The 17215-nt window shown below is 40.3% G+C and overlaps 1 protein-coding gene across 3 annotated transcripts in view; it reads left to right on the top strand.

Moving 5' to 3' along the window:
• Window positions 1–16338, top strand: part of GRIN2A (glutamate ionotropic receptor NMDA type subunit 2A) — a 264715-nt gene extending 248377 nt beyond the window's left edge. For all 3 annotated transcript variants that reach the window (XM_044978610.1, XM_044978609.1, XM_044978611.1), the window contains 2 exons: window positions 7144–7382; window positions 13625–16338. In XM_044978610.1, coding sequence (XP_044834545.1) covers window positions 7144–7382; window positions 13625–15415 — 2030 coding nt within the window. In that variant the 3' untranslated portion in view covers window positions 15416–16338. The remainder of the gene's footprint in view (window positions 1–7143; window positions 7383–13624) is intronic.
• Window positions 16339–17215: the final 877 nt, after the last annotated feature.

The raw sequence follows: 17215 nt of genomic DNA, 5'->3' as shown, positions 1-17215 counted from the left end.
TATAAATACAGAAGGGTAGAAATTAACATACCACCTACTGCAGTCACTTTCTATTTATTTGTAATTTTTACCAAATAGACATGCTGTGAGTCTGTTAAAGTTGAAAAAAAATATTGCTGTTATTCCTTTTGTAAATCTGTTCAGAGCTGTTTTATTTTCTAGTCCTGTTTTTTTCATCATGTTCTTTGATACTGAAACTTTTACTTGTCCATAAGCCTTTTAATCCTATCTGCATATGGTGTATGAAGAGTAAATCAATAACAGTATGGTCATTCCTGCTGACAAGTTTCTGATATTAAAACAAAAAGCTTTAAAAATTGAATTATAAATTATAAGTAGCTTGAGACCAAGCAGCAGACTGTGTTCAGGCTCCAACTGCATTGATGCCAGACTTCACAGATGCCTGGGTTTTTTTTTTATATACAGTACATTGAGCTTACTTTCACAGGTTTGCAAGAACCTCCTGATGTTATACTATCACAGTTCTCCCCAAACTTGTTACCTCGTGCCCCCCCGTTACCCTTGTCTGGGCCTCCCTCCTCCCTGGAGCCAGGGTCGGGAGTGGGGCCACGGCTCTGGGAGCAGGGGACACGGCCTGGAGCAAGGGGGCTACAGCTGGGGGTGGGGGAGAGGCTGGGAGCCGAGCCTAGGTCAGGGTCACGGGGCCGGGGCCAGGAGTGGCACTCCCTCCCCATATCCTGTGGGGGCTGATCTGGGCCCCCTGAACATTCCTCAGCACCTGCTAGGGGCCACACCTCACAGTTTGGGGACCTCTGCACTATCAGCTTTAGCTGACTAACCAGACCTATGCACACAGGGAGAGCATATGCAGACTACTAATTCTTTACCTGTAGCTACATGTATATGCCGAGACTGTTCATTATCCTTGGCCACTTCCAGTTCAGAGTACTGGAAGTATCCGAAAAGACAGTATCTTTATCCTGAACCAAAATTAAGACCACCCCCAAACTTCAGTGTTTTGAATTCAAACTCACCTAGTGTTGCAAATAGCTCCTCTCTCCATAATGACCTAATCCAAACCCCAAATTTTGGATCACGGGGGATTTGAAATCAGGATTCCAGAATTATGACTTAGTTCATCTCTATATATGTTAACATACATAAATTGCAAATGTTCATAAATGGGAAACATGAAATGACGTGTGTCCTCATAGTACCTTGCACAGATGAAAGTAATTGGCATAAAATTGCACAATAAATGGTGATGAGATAGATAGTTGTCAATGAATATAAATTGTACAAGCTCAGCCTTACAATACCTTTACTCTAAGTTGATCGTAATTGAATAAAAAATTGTAAGTGCTTAATATACCAAATAAATCTATGTGAACGAATCAAACAAACCACACACATCTAAATAATATAAACATAATATATTTTAAGCTAAACCCTGACTTGTAGCAGTCTGATCTATACTCAGTCTAACAATGTCCTTTCATTTGTATGTCAACTTAGGCCTGGTCTACACTAAGAAGGGGGGTCGAACTAGGGTACGCAAATTCAGCTACGTGAATAGCGTAGCTGAATTCGAAGTACCCTAGTTCGACCTACTTACCTGTCCAGACGCGGGAGGGTCGAACTCCGCGGCTCCCCCGTCGACTCCACCACCGCCGTTCGCGGTGGTGGAGTACTGGAGTCGACCGCAGCGCTTCTGGAGTTCGAACTATCGTGTCTAGATCAGATGCGATAGTTCAAACTCCGAGAAGTCGAACTCACCGCGTCGACCGGGAAGGTAAGTGTAAACGTACCCTTAGAGTTTAACAAAATTCCAAAGCGTGTGCCCTGTATAGTTTCAAAATGAGATAAATTGTTGTGGAGTGTATATATTAGGTGTCTGCTGGAAGTGATTGCACTCTTAACCAGGTATAAGGAGAGGTTTATTACAACAGCCCTGCTTGCACCATTGCAAAACACTTTGTTCCTTGTAAGTTGGTAGGGCACAGTCATAGCTCAGTTTAAAAAAGCCTGGGTTGTTTCTGTGCTGTTATTTTTTCAAAAGGTTATTGGCTTATCACTAGTTATTTTAGGTGTATATGCCAAAGGAAAGGAAATGCAAAATACACAGTAATAAAAAAGAGAGTTAAATCCCTCCATGAAATTTGTTGTGAATTGTGAAAGAGCACAGCAGCCAAACCAAGCTGACATCTGACAGTCTTGGGAGATGTGGATTTTACTGTGGAAAGCAGTGCAGGCTGATTGTCAGAACCTTGGATGGTAACACACAAGCAGGCAATATTACACTTTCTCTGGACTTTCATTTTTCTTTTCTTGAGTCTTTGTGTGTTTTATTGGGAGATCTTAGGGAGGACTATAAATTGGGGGGGCAAAGCAACATCTCATTGAGGCTCTAATGTTAGGATACAAACCAAAGAATAGAAATCCTAACATTTTCAGGTAAGGGAGTGCATATAAGCACCCTGAGCACAGGCAATAATTCTATAATTGTGATGAATGAATTTTAGTGTTTATTGTCCCACTTAAAAATGTGATTTTTAAAGATAATTTAGAACTGTTTTTCCTTGTGGTGGTGGTCTGAGGTCTCGAAGAGTAAGCACTGTCATTTTCATGAGGATACACTATTCTTCATGCATAGAGGCTGAATCTCTGCTTTAAGTGTAAAACTCAACTAAGGGTATGTTTACACTGCAATCAGGGCTCGCTCACTCGGGTACTGTACAAGCCTGCCCAGAACCCAGGACAATTACTCAGGCGGGTAGCCTGTGCTGAAACGCACGCCACTGCAGCTTCACTGCTCCGGTACTGAGTTAGGTAGATTAACAATAGCTTGGATAGGTCTACGCAAGCTGTCATCACGATCCATGATTGCAGTGTAGACATACCCTAAGAAGCCACGACTGGCTCCTCTGACTTAGGAACTTGTAAAATGCTCATCACTGAAGTATGTACAGAACCTTTCTCTTCTACCCTGGTGTTGAATTCCCACTTGCCTCTACTCTAGCCCTCATAGTCCAGTTATTGTCTGTCTGCCCTTGGACTCTATATGCTGTGAACTATTCTTACATGCCAGCTCAGTGGCGTTCCAGTTTGATATGTGGGTAACTAAGATGTAAATGCATCTTCTTTGCAGCTCACACCAACCCTCTTCTTGATTACAGGGCTTGAAACGCCTTCTGGTGTTTCTCAGAAGACCAAGAAGATCCCACCTTCCATATTACAGAGCTCATTGGCAAGGGAGGGGTAGATTAGGAAATCTGCACAAAAATAATGTATTGTGTACTAAATTGTGAAGTAGTTGAAGCTAGCTAACCTGATACTTCTCTGTAGGTCCCATTTCATTCTTGATCATTATTGCCAGAAGCAGACAACTCATGTCATTACAAAAGAAATTAGAATTATGCCACTGCATATCTCTGGGAAGTCTCTCTTATTGAAGAAAAGGTAAAGGGCTTAGAATCAAAATGTGTTTTGCATATAATGCTTCAGTAGAGGATGTTTCAAGAGTAGTCACATTGTACAATATAAAAACCTTTCCAGAAGCAATTTCATTAGTTCTCCGGTGTGCTTGCAGATGGAACTAAACAAAATGTGGAGTTTAAAAAGGATAGAAACTATTTCTGCTGTTCAGGGAACATAAATAATGAGTTTAGAGAGAAACGGTTGCAATGAACACTTTGCCAGCATTTCAGACTCTGAGGCCTGGTCTACACTATGCGTTTAAATCAATTTTAGCAGCGTTAAACCGAGTTAACGCTGCACCCGTCCACACAGCGAGGCCCTTTATATCGATATAAAGGGCTCTTTAAACCAGTTTCTGTACTCCTCCCCAACGAGAGGAGTAGCGCTGAAATCGGTATTACCATATCGGATTAGGGTTAGTGTGGCCGCAAATCAATGGTATTGGCCTCCGGGCAGTATCCCACAGTGCACCACTGACCGCTCTGGACAGCAATCTGAACTCGGATGCACTGGCCAGGTAGACAGGAAAAGCCCCACGAACTTTTGAATTTCATTTCCTGTTTGCCCAGCGTGGAGCTGTGATCAGCACGGGTGGCGATGCAGTCCCAAATCCAAAAAGAGCTCCAGCATGGACCATACGGGAGATACTGGATCTGATCACTGTATGGGGAGGCAAATCTGTTCTATCACAGCTCTGTTACAGAAGACGAAATGCCAAAGCATTTGAAAAAATCTCCAGACAGAGGCCACAGCAGGGACTCAGCACAGTGCTGCGTGAGAAGCGTAACAGAAAGCCAAAGAATCAAATGGACGCTCGTGGAGGGAGGGAGGGGGTACTGAGGACTCCAGCTATCCCACAGTCCCTGCAGTCTCCGAAAAGCATTTGCATTCTTGGCTGGGCTCCAAGTGCCTGAAGGGTCAAAAACATTTTCCCGGGTATTTCAGGGTTATGTCGTCAATTTACACCCTTCCCCCCACCCCTGAAAGAAAAGGGAAAAAAATCATTTCTCTCCTTTTTTCAATGTCACCCTATGTCTACTTCATGCTGCTGGTAGACGGGGTGCTGGAGCGTTAAACAGCAGCATCCTCTCCTCTCCTCTCCCTGGTGGCAGACGGTACAGTGCAGTAGGACTGGTATCCATTCCCGTCATCAGCCCGTGAGTGCTCCTGGCTGGCCTCGGTGAGGTCGGCCGGGGGCACCTGGGTAAAAATAGGAATGACTCCTGGTCATTCCCAGCAGATGGTACAGAACGGCTGGTAACCGTCCTCATCATAGCAACTGGGGGCTGAGCTCTATCAGCCCCCCCACCCCCCACCCTGTCATGTCTAAAGAAAAGATTCTGTACTGGCTGGACTATCATAGCAGTGGAAGGCTGGTCTCCTCTCCCCCGCTACCCTTTAATGTCCTGCCTGGACTATCATAGCAGCTGGAGGCTTCCTCCCCCTCATTTTATCTCACTAAAAAGTCAATGTTTCTTATTCCTGCATTCTTTATTACTTCATCACACAAATGGGGGGACACTGCCATGGTAGCCCAGGAGGGTTGGCGAGGAGGGAAGCAATGGGTGGGGTTGTTGCAGGGGCACCCCCTAGAATGGCATGCAGCTCATCATTTCTGCGGGATCTCAGGGGCTCTGACACAGAGTGGCTGTGCTCTCTGGTTCTCTAGTACACTTGCCCCATATTCTAGGCAGGACTGACTCTATTTTTAGACAAAACATAGGAAGGGAATGACCCAGGGGTCATTCCCATTTTTGCCTATGTGCCCCCGGCCAACCTCAGCGAGACCAGCCAGGAGCACCCATGATAGCAGCAAACGGTACAGAACGACTGATAACTGTCACCTCATTGCCAATTTACAGTGGCATGGTAGATGGTACAATATGACTGGTAACCATCTCTGCTATCTTGCAAAGGCAAATGAATGCTGCTGTGTAGCAGTGCAGTACCGCGTCTGTCAGCAGCATCCAGTACACATATGGTGACAGTGACAAAAGCAAAGCAGGCTCCATGATTGCCATGCTATAGCATCTGCCACGGCAATCCAGGGAAAAAGGGCGCAAAATGATTATCTGCCGTTGCTTTCCCGAAGGAAGGATTGAGTGACGACATTTACCCAGAATCACCCGCGACACTGTTTTTGCATTGGGATCTCAACCCAGAATTCCAATGGGAAGAGGAGACTGCGGGAACTTTGGGATAGCTACGGGATAGCTGCCCACAGTGCAACGCTCCGGAAATCGACACTAGCCTCGGTACATGGACGCACACCGCCGAATTAATGTGCTTAGTGTGGCCGCGTGCACTCGATTTTATACAATCTGTTTTACAAAACCGGTTTATGTAAAATCGGAATAATCCTGTAGTGTAGACATACCCTGAGCAATGTTATGAGGTTATTGCCTTTTGTCTTGCAAGCTTAGCCCCTTCTTAAAAGCCTGGAATAGTGTGACAAGTTAGTAGCTTTTCTGTGAAAACCTCACTGCTGCTGACATGCCTCTGGCATGCTGAAAAGTAAAAGAAGGGAGATCCTGAAATATATCTGAGTCTCATACTGAGCCTCGCTAGTCTTTTGCTTTGGTCCATGTGGTGATTACACCAGGGAGAAGAAAAAAATGGGAGGTGGGGAGCATGGATTGCCCCAAAGATGCTTTTTAAGTGATTTTTTTCTCACCAAATAAGATAATATTCGAGAGAGAGAAGAATTGAGGAGATGATGATGGGAGAATTGAATGCTATACCTGATTTCTTGTCCACACACAAAGTAAAACATAATTTAAATAATTTTTTATATATTGCTGGAAGAGCTCCATTCAGAGTTCTAGCCCTATAACACTTTTATTTGTTTGGATGAGTGTACTTAGTTTTGTGTATTTTAAATAACAACTTGCCCAACAAAGTCAGACTGTTCTGCACTAACTGTCTGCATATTGTGATGACAGTAATGATGAGGAACTCAAAGACCTGTAAACTACAAACACTCAGCCTAAGAACCACCCAGCTATGGGAGATGGTATATCTGTTTTGCTGGTATGACTGAGTAGTGAATTGCTTGACATCCCCTGGCAAGGTTGTGGCAGACTCAGAAATAGAAGCCAGGAAGCCTGCATTCCAGTGCTGTTTCTACCCACTAGATTACATTCCTTTTGACTAGTTCTATAGAGTACAATCCTCCACTAGATACAGACATGGCAAAGAAACAAAACACGTGACTAGAAATATCACCATAGATATCTATTTTTAAAACTCTACTTATTTGAACAGATGACAATAGAAGTTAAAAATACCAAGGAATAAAATAGGATAGGGAGATTCTGTCAGATGTCCAAGACCTCAATAGTTGAAAGTCTGTTTCCACAGAGAGAGAGATAATATACAAAACACAAAATGTCTGTTTTTGAAGACTGTGCCACATTCAGATGTTTCTCTCCTCTTCCGGAAAACCCGAGATAGAAAGGGTTAATCAAGTCTAGCTAACATATGAAATCTGATGAAGTCACAAGCCGAGGTACTGTGACCTGAAATCTGTTAAAGTAATGTAGTCCTAAATTAGCAGATAAGAATAGAGTCGCTTTATAAATGAGATATTACAGAGTGCTGTATTTTTAAAGATGGAATTACTCTATGTCCTAGATTTTCATTTTTGCAATATACTATGAATGATGGTTTTCAGATCCTAACTGTATGATTTCTTGTTTTTTCCAGGAGAGATGGAAGAATTGGAAACACTGTGGTTGACTGGTATTTGTCATAATGAGAAGAATGAAGTCATGAGCAGCCAGCTGGATATTGACAACATGGCAGGCGTATTTTACATGCTCGCAGCAGCTATGGCACTCAGCCTAATAACCTTTGTCTGGGAACATTTGTTTTACTGGAAACTCAGATTCTGCTTCACTGGGGTCTGCACAGATAGGCCAGGATTGTTGTTCTCGATCAGTAGGGTTAGTAAAACTATCATAAACATCCTTTATCCAGTAGTTAATATAACAATTAATTTCTTAAAACCACTAATCAACATCCTGTGAGGCAGGCATATTTTCTCTCATTTTATCCCCTTGCTGAATATCTGAAACATTTTTAAAACTTTGATAAGAGCTTCTGTTATAGTTGCATTTCATATGCACTCCTAGGGATTTTTTGTTTTGTTTTTTCATTTGATCGCTGTGACTGTAAGCTGTCTGGTGGACTAGCACATGTCAGGATAGTCAATAAGCAAATACAGAAATCACAGGCTATTGATTCTTCATTAGAGAAAGGTTTAATGGAGAAATACAAGATTTACTCGTTAATAGGAATTGGCCTAATCATTAGAATGAAGCAATTTAAAAAAACCTGCTTTAATCAGATGATAAATATTAACGCTCAGTACTGTGTATTTCATAGAACATGTGGGTTCTAAGAGTGTTAAATAGTATAGAAGGTATTTCTCAGCTACATGTTCCTAATTAATTAGATTCCTTCAATAAACCCAGATTAGACACACAAAAATGGAATTTATTTATATGGTTAGAGATTAAGTCAATTTCTAAAGATAATTCTACCAATTAAAAAGTGAATTTTTACATCCAAATAAATGATTGTAGAAGTAAAAGCAGGAAATATGTTTAGTCTTACTCTTTTTGACAAACGAGGGTTTTTTTATGCATCAAACATTAAATAGCTGACGGACTCTGCAATTTTTTTAATGTAGCCAAAGTGAATAGCTGGGCCTGCAGCTAAAAGAAGTAGCATAGAGTAAATGTTGTGTCCTATTCTGTTGGTAAGAGATTTTGCCCTGTGACGCCCTACGTGGAAAGCTTACAGTTGTGGCCCATGAGTGTTAGCACCAAACTCAGTGGTGTGGGCATTTTAAATGTTTGTTTTGCTTCTTTTGAGACTGATCCTTGGACACATTCAGATGTACACCGGCATCAGAGGGAGTTTGGGGAGGGCAAGGAATGTGGCCCTTATGAATTTAAAGTTGTTTTCTTATGTCTGCATCTAACTTTTGAAAAAAAAAACAACTTTATATATATATAATTTCTGCAATATTTATATGGAACTGCAAAACTGCAAGATGAGACCTTTAATTTTGGTGCTTCTTTGTAGACTTGTTTTCCAGACATCTGCAGGTAAAAGCTGTTATTTTCACTGAATACTGTACTGTCCTGGACCAGATAGAAAGTTGGATTATGCATAAGTTTGAGCTTCCTAAACAACCCCATCTTTAAAAAATGTACCATACACAATCACTTCTCCTTTTTCATATTGGCTTCTTTTCTTTTTCAAGTGAGATACACTGTATACCTCTATACCACCCACCCACCTTGCCCTCAATCAACTCCTGGCTTCCCAGCTGGCAAATCAGAGATGGACTTTGTAGTTTGAAGATGTTTCCAAATTGGATTCTATGGAGAATATTTTCTGTGGGGAAAATCATGCTCAGTTGTGTTAAATATAATACATTTTAACACCATTTGGTAAATGTTGCAGTTTGCATAAAATGTTAAGTTTCTGCCTTTTTTTTTTTAAGGTGATTCGTTTTTTGCGGTATGGTGGGAGAGCAGGTGTTTGGTAAAGGAACCAGGATAAGGGACATAAGCAGGTTTTGTAGACTGCAAAGCAATGTTATGCTTCCAGCATCTTTCTGGCAAATTTATCCTGAAATGCTTTAGAGTTACTCTAATATGATTTACAGAATTAAATAACTGCGGGGGGGGAGGCCGAGGAGGGGGGTGGAGAAGTCTGATGAGTAGGCCAGAGAGAAGAGAGATGTTTTCAGATTTGTAATGAGTTGCAGAGTTGATGAGGCAGAAAGATAGAGAAGCTGTTTCAGATGACAGTAACTGCAGAGATTAAAGCTCTTGCTTCAACAGTACTGAGGAGGTTTTTTTGGGGAGAGGAGGAGAGGGGAAGGTGGAAGAGAAACCAATTCCTGCTAAGTTAGTAGGACATTGACTTTAATAGATCCTGAAATGAACAGGAGGCAGTGGAGTAGTTAGAAGATGAGGAGGATGCTGTAGTTGTGTTTCTTTGTGTATGGGAGGGAGCAGGCAGCAGCATCCTACATGTATTGGTGCACAAAGATTTGGCATAGCGTGAGGCTATGGAGAAGAATATGAAATAATCAAGGTGAGAGGAGATGAAGTCTTGGAAGACCAGTGTTGTTTGTGCTCTAAAGCAGTTTTCCAAATTGTGTCACATGGACCACCGATGGTTTGACAAGAGATTAAAATGATCACATGGTGCTGACTCTCCTTCTTTGGCTTGCATTAAGGCTGCTGAAAATATTTTACTCATCCACATAAGCCATAGCTGCTGTTACCTAGGGGGTGTTATGTGGTTGTCAGTGCGTGGGGAGGTGGTTCATATGATTGTCTCATGGGCCATCTCTTCTTTCCTTTGCACAGTCTTCTAATTTGTGAGTCACCCTGTGAAAAGGTTTGAGAAACTGTGCTCCAAAGGATCAGCTTGGTCCTATGGCTTTATTGCCAAAGCATCTAGATATGCTGTAGACTAACGTAGATTTATCTTCTGTTGTGAGCCCATCCGGTCTTCTTAGAAAGACCTTAAATAGTAGCCATAATTGAAAGCTTTGAAATCAACACCTACAAAGATGACACCAACTTTAAGGCTGAGATTCACAAGAGTGAGAGTAGCTAAAAAGGAAAGTTCTTATTTACTTTGCAAAACTTAGGCGCTTTAAAGGGGAATTGGCACATTTCATCTTCAGTTGTATTTCCTTGGTTTTATAGGTTTGTTATGGCTATACTGTTCCATTCATGTCATCTGCGAGTTAAAGAGGAGGTTTTTGCTGTGACACAGCAATAATGATTTTTTTTTGGAGGGGGGAAGGGTTCCAGTGATTTCATTTGCTTCATGAAACCATTGCATTAATAATATTTTGCAAACATCTTTAGAATCCAAGGGGACTCCAAGCCAGTCATACTTCCCTTTGATGAATCTGTAGTGTCTGCAAGGAGTTACTCATGTTCATTCAGGGTTTTCTTATCCTGGTTAATGCAAAAGCTTTCTAGGAAGCCTGCTATCTCTCCTGTTCATTTCAATATTTTTCTCTCGTGTTCAGAAGACAGGCTTACTACATTCCCTTGAAATGTTAGAGTAATCCTGTAACAAAGTTCTTATGTTTTGCAACCAAAGAGCTGCTCTGTTTTACAGCATATTGTAAATCTGCCTGTTATTTTCCCTTATTTATATCTGAAATTCTCCCAGCTACTTTGAAAAAGCTACTTCTGCCACAAACAAATTCACAGCTAATTCATCCTAAAGGAGGACTTAAAATTTAGTAGAATCCTGCTACAGATGGGTAAACATGTTTAAATTAAAATAAGAACTGACTTCAATTTTCACTCCAAAACTGAAACCAAATCCAATTTCGAAAGGGTTAATTTAACATTTTAGAATATTTTATTTTTTCATGTTTGCAATACACCACATTAATTCTGACTGGGACAGGAAACAATAGAGCTGAAATACCATGTGGGCTGACTTTTTCCATTTGACTGGAAGTAGGAAAATAGAATAATTTTCAAGCAAATGCCTGTTTTTGCTCAATTGTAGGCTAGTTTTGTAGACCAACAGGTGCAGGTATTTCAGATGAGCATCCAGTCTTCTGGGTCCTCACTGAACTTCTGTGATTTCTCCATTGATGGCTAGGTATTCTCTGTAGTTAACATCTTGTCAAAAGAGAAGGAGAAGAGAATGATGGGTAGGGACTTTTAAACAAGTAAGAAAAGAACCATAAACCCGAAAGACACTATAAACAGGTCAGTTGTAAAAGAGCAAGACCATTCATCTTTGCTTTGTATGGATGTTACTATGGCTAAATTCTATTGCTATTGCTCATGTTTTGCTCAGGCAAAATACCCGCTGCAATCATGAGAGTTTTTCCCCAGTGAATAAAACATTATGACTGACCTGGGCATTTGGCCCATTCACTTTGTTGGGACATTTGTCTGACCAATGACTAAGGAGGTTAGGATTTCAAAAGTCCTTCTAACAATAAAATCCATACATCTTAACATCCTACATAACTTCTAGAACTTCACTTGGATTTTGTATTTAAACTAAGTCAGACCCAAATCCTTTATTGGCCTATTTATTTAGCATCAACTTTATAGTTCAATTTAGCAGATGTCAGCTGTCTGTGAGGCCTTCTTCATGAACTAGGGCATTCCATTGCTATTGCACAGCTAACAGGCTGAAACAGGAGTAAGCAAAAATGAAGACTTTTTTATGCTAACAAGAATATTGGGGGGAAAAAACAGCTAATATGCATTATGTGCATTGTAATTATGCTATGTTCATAATTACTGCCTTTGCTGATAATAAGCACCAAATTAAAAAATAACAGTATAAAGGTATCATACGTAAAATGCATTTATATTATATTTACATTCAGTTTTCATAGATTCTGGGACTGGAAGGAACCTCGAGAGGTCATAGAGTCCAGTCCCCTGCCCTCATGGCAGGACCAAATACTGTCTAGACTATCCCGGATAGACATTTATCTAACCTACTCTTAAATATCTCCAGAGATGGAGATTCCACAACCTCCCTAGGCAATTTATTCCAGTGTTTAACCACCCTGACAGTTAGGAACTTTTTCCTAATGTCCAACCTAAACCTCACTTGCTGCATTTTAAGCCCATTGCTTCTTGTTCTATCCTTAGAGGCTAGGATGAATGAATTTTCTCCCTCCTCCTTATGACACCCATTTAGATACCTGAAAACTGCTATCATATCCCCTCTCAGTCTTCTCTTTTCCAAACTAAACTAACCCAGTTCTTTCAGCCTTCCTTCATAGGTCATGTTCTCTAGACCTTTAATCATTCTTGTTGCTCTTCTCTGGACCCTCTCCAATTTCTCCACATCTTTCTTGAAATGTGGTGCCCAGAACTGGACACAATACTCCAGTTGAGGCCTAACCGATGCAGAGTAGAGTGGAAGAATGGCTTCTTGTGTCTTGTTCACAACACACCTGTTAATGCATCCCAGAGTCATGTTTGCTTTTTTTGCAACAGCATCACACTGACTCATATTTAACTTGTGGTCCAATATAACCCCTAGATCCCTTTCTGCTGTACTCCTTCCTAGACAGTCTCTTCCCATTCTGTATGTGTGAAGCTGATTGTTCCATCCTAAGCGGAGCACTTTGCATTTGTCTTTATTAAGACCAATGGCTGATTTTTTTTTGTTTTGGCTGCTTAGGATTTGCAGATCTTTACTGAATTTAATTTACAGAAATGTTTTATTGAACTTAATGTTTCAGTTGTCTGTGGACATCAGAAATTAACATTTCTCTTTGTTGTCATTGTTACAATTGTCGAGATCTTGTAGGCATAACCCTTGTAACACCAAGTGGTGCCCCTCCACTCATGAGTATGGCGCCTATTTACCTAGCTGTCACATCAATTACCCAGCAGGAAGTAAAGAATAGTAGTCAAGAAGACTCTAAGAAATCTTCAATGTTTTCACCAGGGAAGCCAGGGCCACTAAAATTCAGACTCACTGCTGATTTTGCACTATGTAAACTGAGTATTGTGAAAGGCCTGTTCCCGACATACTTAAATTAAGTATTACCCTGCTAAGTAAGTAATTCCATCGATTTATATAGGATCACTCATGGAGCTAAGTACTATTCAGTGTTTGTGAGGATAGCAGTCAGGCCAAAGTGTAATGATTTTCCTAGGATCTCGAATGGACAGGAATTGCTGTGGCAAGGAGGAGGATCCTTGTTTGTCCTGCCTTCATCTTCCCACCAGGAAACCTTCTTGACATGCCCATCAGGTTGGGAGCAGCTGGTGGCTTGCATATAGCTGGAGGCAGAAAACTTTTTTTTTTAATCTAGTGCTAACAGTATAAAAGTATAACATTCTCCTTTTTAATGCCTGAGGCCTATGGAGCCAAAGAATGATACAGTTTGGGGAAAATGTTTCGTTTGATTTTAGCAATGCTTTTCTTTTACTGTTACATAGATGAAATCAAGAAATATTTAACATCACTGTTTTATGTATGATTCTAGAAATATGCTGCAGGAGGAAGGCATGCCCTTCTGCTCTTTGTGCTCATTAAATAAGTGATGTCCAATTTAATTGTATTGCTAATACTGAAATATGTGAAATTACAGTATTTAAAGTTTCCAGTTGGTGATATAACTTGTTTTATGTTACTCTTATTACAGGGTATTTATAGCTGTATTCATGGCGTGCACATTGAGGAAAAGAAGAAATCGCCTGACTTTACTTTGACCAGCTCCCAAACCAACATGTTGAAACTACTGCGAACAGCCAAAAATATGACCAATATTAATCCTTCAAGAATTAATTCCCCCAAAAGAACAGGTGATTTTATTCAAAGGGGTTCGCTAATTATGGACATGGTCATGGATAAGGGGAATTTGATATTCTCTGAAAACAGATCCTTTCAGCCAAAGGACAACCTTTTTGGTGACAATATGAGTGAACTGCAAACATTTGTCAGCAACCGACACAAAGACAATCTTAACAACTATGTTTTCCAAGGTCAGCATCCTCTCACATTAAATGAATCAAATCCAAATACAGTGGAAGTTGCTGTTACAGCAGAAGCAAAAGTAAACTCCAGACCCAGGCAGCTTTGGAAGAAATCTGTGGAATCTTTACGTCAAGAATCGATTCGTCAGAGCCAAGGTTCACAGAGAGAAAATGGTTCAGAAGAAAATAGGCAGCATTCTGTGAAGGGCCAGAGATACCTTCCCGAAGAGATTGTCCATTCGGATGTATCAGAGACCTCAAGCAGAACCACTTGCCATATGGAACCCGAAAACAATAATAAACACCACAAAACCAAGGACAATGTTAAAAAAAGATCAGTGGTGTCAAAATACCCAAAGGACTGTAGTGATGTGGAGCTGACATACCTGAAAGCCAAACAAAGCACTCCTCGGGATAAAATTTACACAATCGATGCTGACAAGCAGCCAGGTCTCCACCTGAACCCACCCCAGTATATTGAAAATATTGTCCTTCCAGAGACTATTGAATTCCCTGCTGTTTACCAAGATCACAATGACAACTACAGGAAAGCAGAACATGGTAACAGGACTCCTTTGCATAATGAAGACAGTCTTCCAAATAATGACCAGTACAAACTTTATTCAAAGCACTATAGCTTAAAAGATAAAAATGCTTCCCTGGTTGAGGTGAATGATAGATATAGACAGAATTCCACCCATTGCAGGAGCTGTCTTTCCAATCTGCCCAGTTACACAGGCCATTATTCAAGCAGGTCTCCCTACAAATGTGATGCTTGCTTGCGGATGGGGAACCTATATGATATTGATGAAGATCAAATATTGCAGGAAGCAGCCAACTCGGAGCATCCTGAAGAAATGTATGAACATGACTGGGTTCAGAATAATGCAATCCAGCATCAGAAAAAGGATAAACTGAGGATCAGCAGGCAACACTCTTTTGACAACATCCTCGATAAGTGCAGGGACATAGATATTGGAAGACCTGCTCGCAGCATAAGCTTGAAAGAGAAAGAGAGGTTTCTAGACACCAGCTCATATGCAAACACATTTCATGCCCCCCCAAGCAAACTGTTGAGTAACAAGAGCTCACTTGTAACGCAAACTCTGGAGGACAGTAAGCGGAGCAAATCCCTGTATCCTGGTCACTCTGCAGATAACCCTTTTCTGCACTCCTATCGTGATGACCAGCACTTAGTTTTTGGGCGAAGTCCTGCTGATCTTTACAAACAATCATTAGCAGCAAAAGCAAGAAATGATAATTATTCAAGGTCATCCATAAAGTCCACAGCATCATACAGTTCCCGAGATGGCCGGGTCCATAATGATATGTACCTTTCAGAGCATGTTATGCCTTATGTTGCAAATAAGAATAGTGTGTACTCAACTCCAAGAGTTTTAAATTCCTGCAGCAATAGACGTGTGTATAAGAAAATGCCAAGTATTGAATCAGACGTTTAAGTTTTCCATTTACACTTTATCTATAGGGAAACATAGTTGCCACCATCTTAGAGGCAAAGAGTGTATTCTTAAATAGTACTATGCTAAATGATAATATGCAAAACCCACAGTACTTGAATAGGGAAGATATGACATCTTTTCAGATGTATCCAGGGTTTGTTGAAAAGTGGGGGGAAGCCATTTATATAAATGGAGATTGAATTGAAGAGCCCCAAGATACACAGGCACTGACTTTTATTTTTCACAGTGAGTGTTCCACCCTGACTCCACCCTCCCTCGAATGCCTGTTGGCAGCTGTGCTCAACAGCTGTGGCTGGTGGGTGCTGAGAACCCCCTATATTTTTTCCATAGGTGCTTGAGCCCCAGAGCACCCACTGAGTTGGCACTTATGCCAAGATATGTTGGCAACTATGCTATTTTGTGTATTGATTATTTTACTATTTTAGTTATGCTAAATTCTGTTACTGAGCATCACTCAATGTATTTCTGCCATCAGGAATGTTTAATGGTTTTCTAATACTGGATAAGCAATATGGTATGCATGTAGTTTGACAGACAAAAAGAAGTTAAGAGCGCATTTGCACTGTAACTAAATACAGGCTTGTAAAAGAATAGAGTTAGACTTTCAAAGCTATATTTTAGTTTCATATTTGTATGCAAACAGTCAAAATAATTAAAAAGAAAAAAACTCAGGACCCTAAAATGGAATAAAAAACTGTGTTAGCACAAAAATGTTATGCTCATTCTAATCTCATAAAGATAAATGTGGAAAATATAGACCCAAACTGTTATGTATCAAAAGGAAGACATATGGATATTGGTTAATGCTGGTGTACAAATGCTTTCATTATATTTCATAAGCACTTACAGTTACAAACTCAGTTACTAAAAAATTCTGCAGTTTCATTGTGCAGTCAAAAATAAGCTGCATAACCTAGAATATATATTTTTAGATATCAATATATGGATCTTAAATCTGTCAAGCTATGGACCTCATTATTTATCTTGAAGCCTAATACGTATGTAAGTTTGCATTTGCCCCTTAATGGTCATTACTCAGGGCTGTATAGTATCTCTTTTATCCCTTCATTACAAAACAAAATAATAATGAAAACACTTGTAGTTCATTGTTCACAATGCCGTAGTGGTGACATTTAATTAATTGTATGTTAATATTATTACAGTTGTTAATATTGTATCAGACACCAACATATGTTTAATGTAATCAGTAAGGAATGCAATACCATTTTTGCGTATACCGTATTATGAAAGTTTAACACCTTTTTAGTGACTTCTTCCTTCTAGAATATCTTGTATATTTGTTGAACATCAGGCTAGTTTTTAAACCTCTCTAACCCTTCATAAAGATTTAATGTATCCACACATAGTAATGTAGTGATAGCGAAACTAAAGGACAATATCTTTATCATCACTCGTGAGGCATATGTTAAATAACCCATTGATGGTTCAAAGCCATTCACAAAGTATAGATGCATTCTTACACAACATTTGTTTCTGGGCTCACCAGATTATTTCACATATATACATTACACAATCTGCACTCCAGAAATATAAACCACATTTTAACAAGGGGGAAAATGTATACCAAAGTAATGTGTACAATGGAAGATGTTCAACAAGCTGTGCTCACCTATTCCCTGAACTATGCTGAGAGCTGTTCCATTTACTGTGCTTGCAGCAGATAGTTCAAATTTATATGAATGCAAGTTCCTTAAAGAGTTCATTGAAGAAGTGGCTGAATTGGAAAATGTTTTCTAGTGGGAAACAATGGAATTGAGT

Source organism: Mauremys mutica, chromosome 11 (assembly GCF_020497125.1).
Source record: "Mauremys mutica isolate MM-2020 ecotype Southern chromosome 11, ASM2049712v1, whole genome shotgun sequence".
NCBI classification, from domain to species: domain Eukaryota; kingdom Metazoa; phylum Chordata; order Testudines; family Geoemydidae; genus Mauremys; species Mauremys mutica.
The sequence above is the reverse complement of the archived record's forward strand: the minus strand, read 5'-3'. Positions and strand labels throughout refer to the sequence as shown.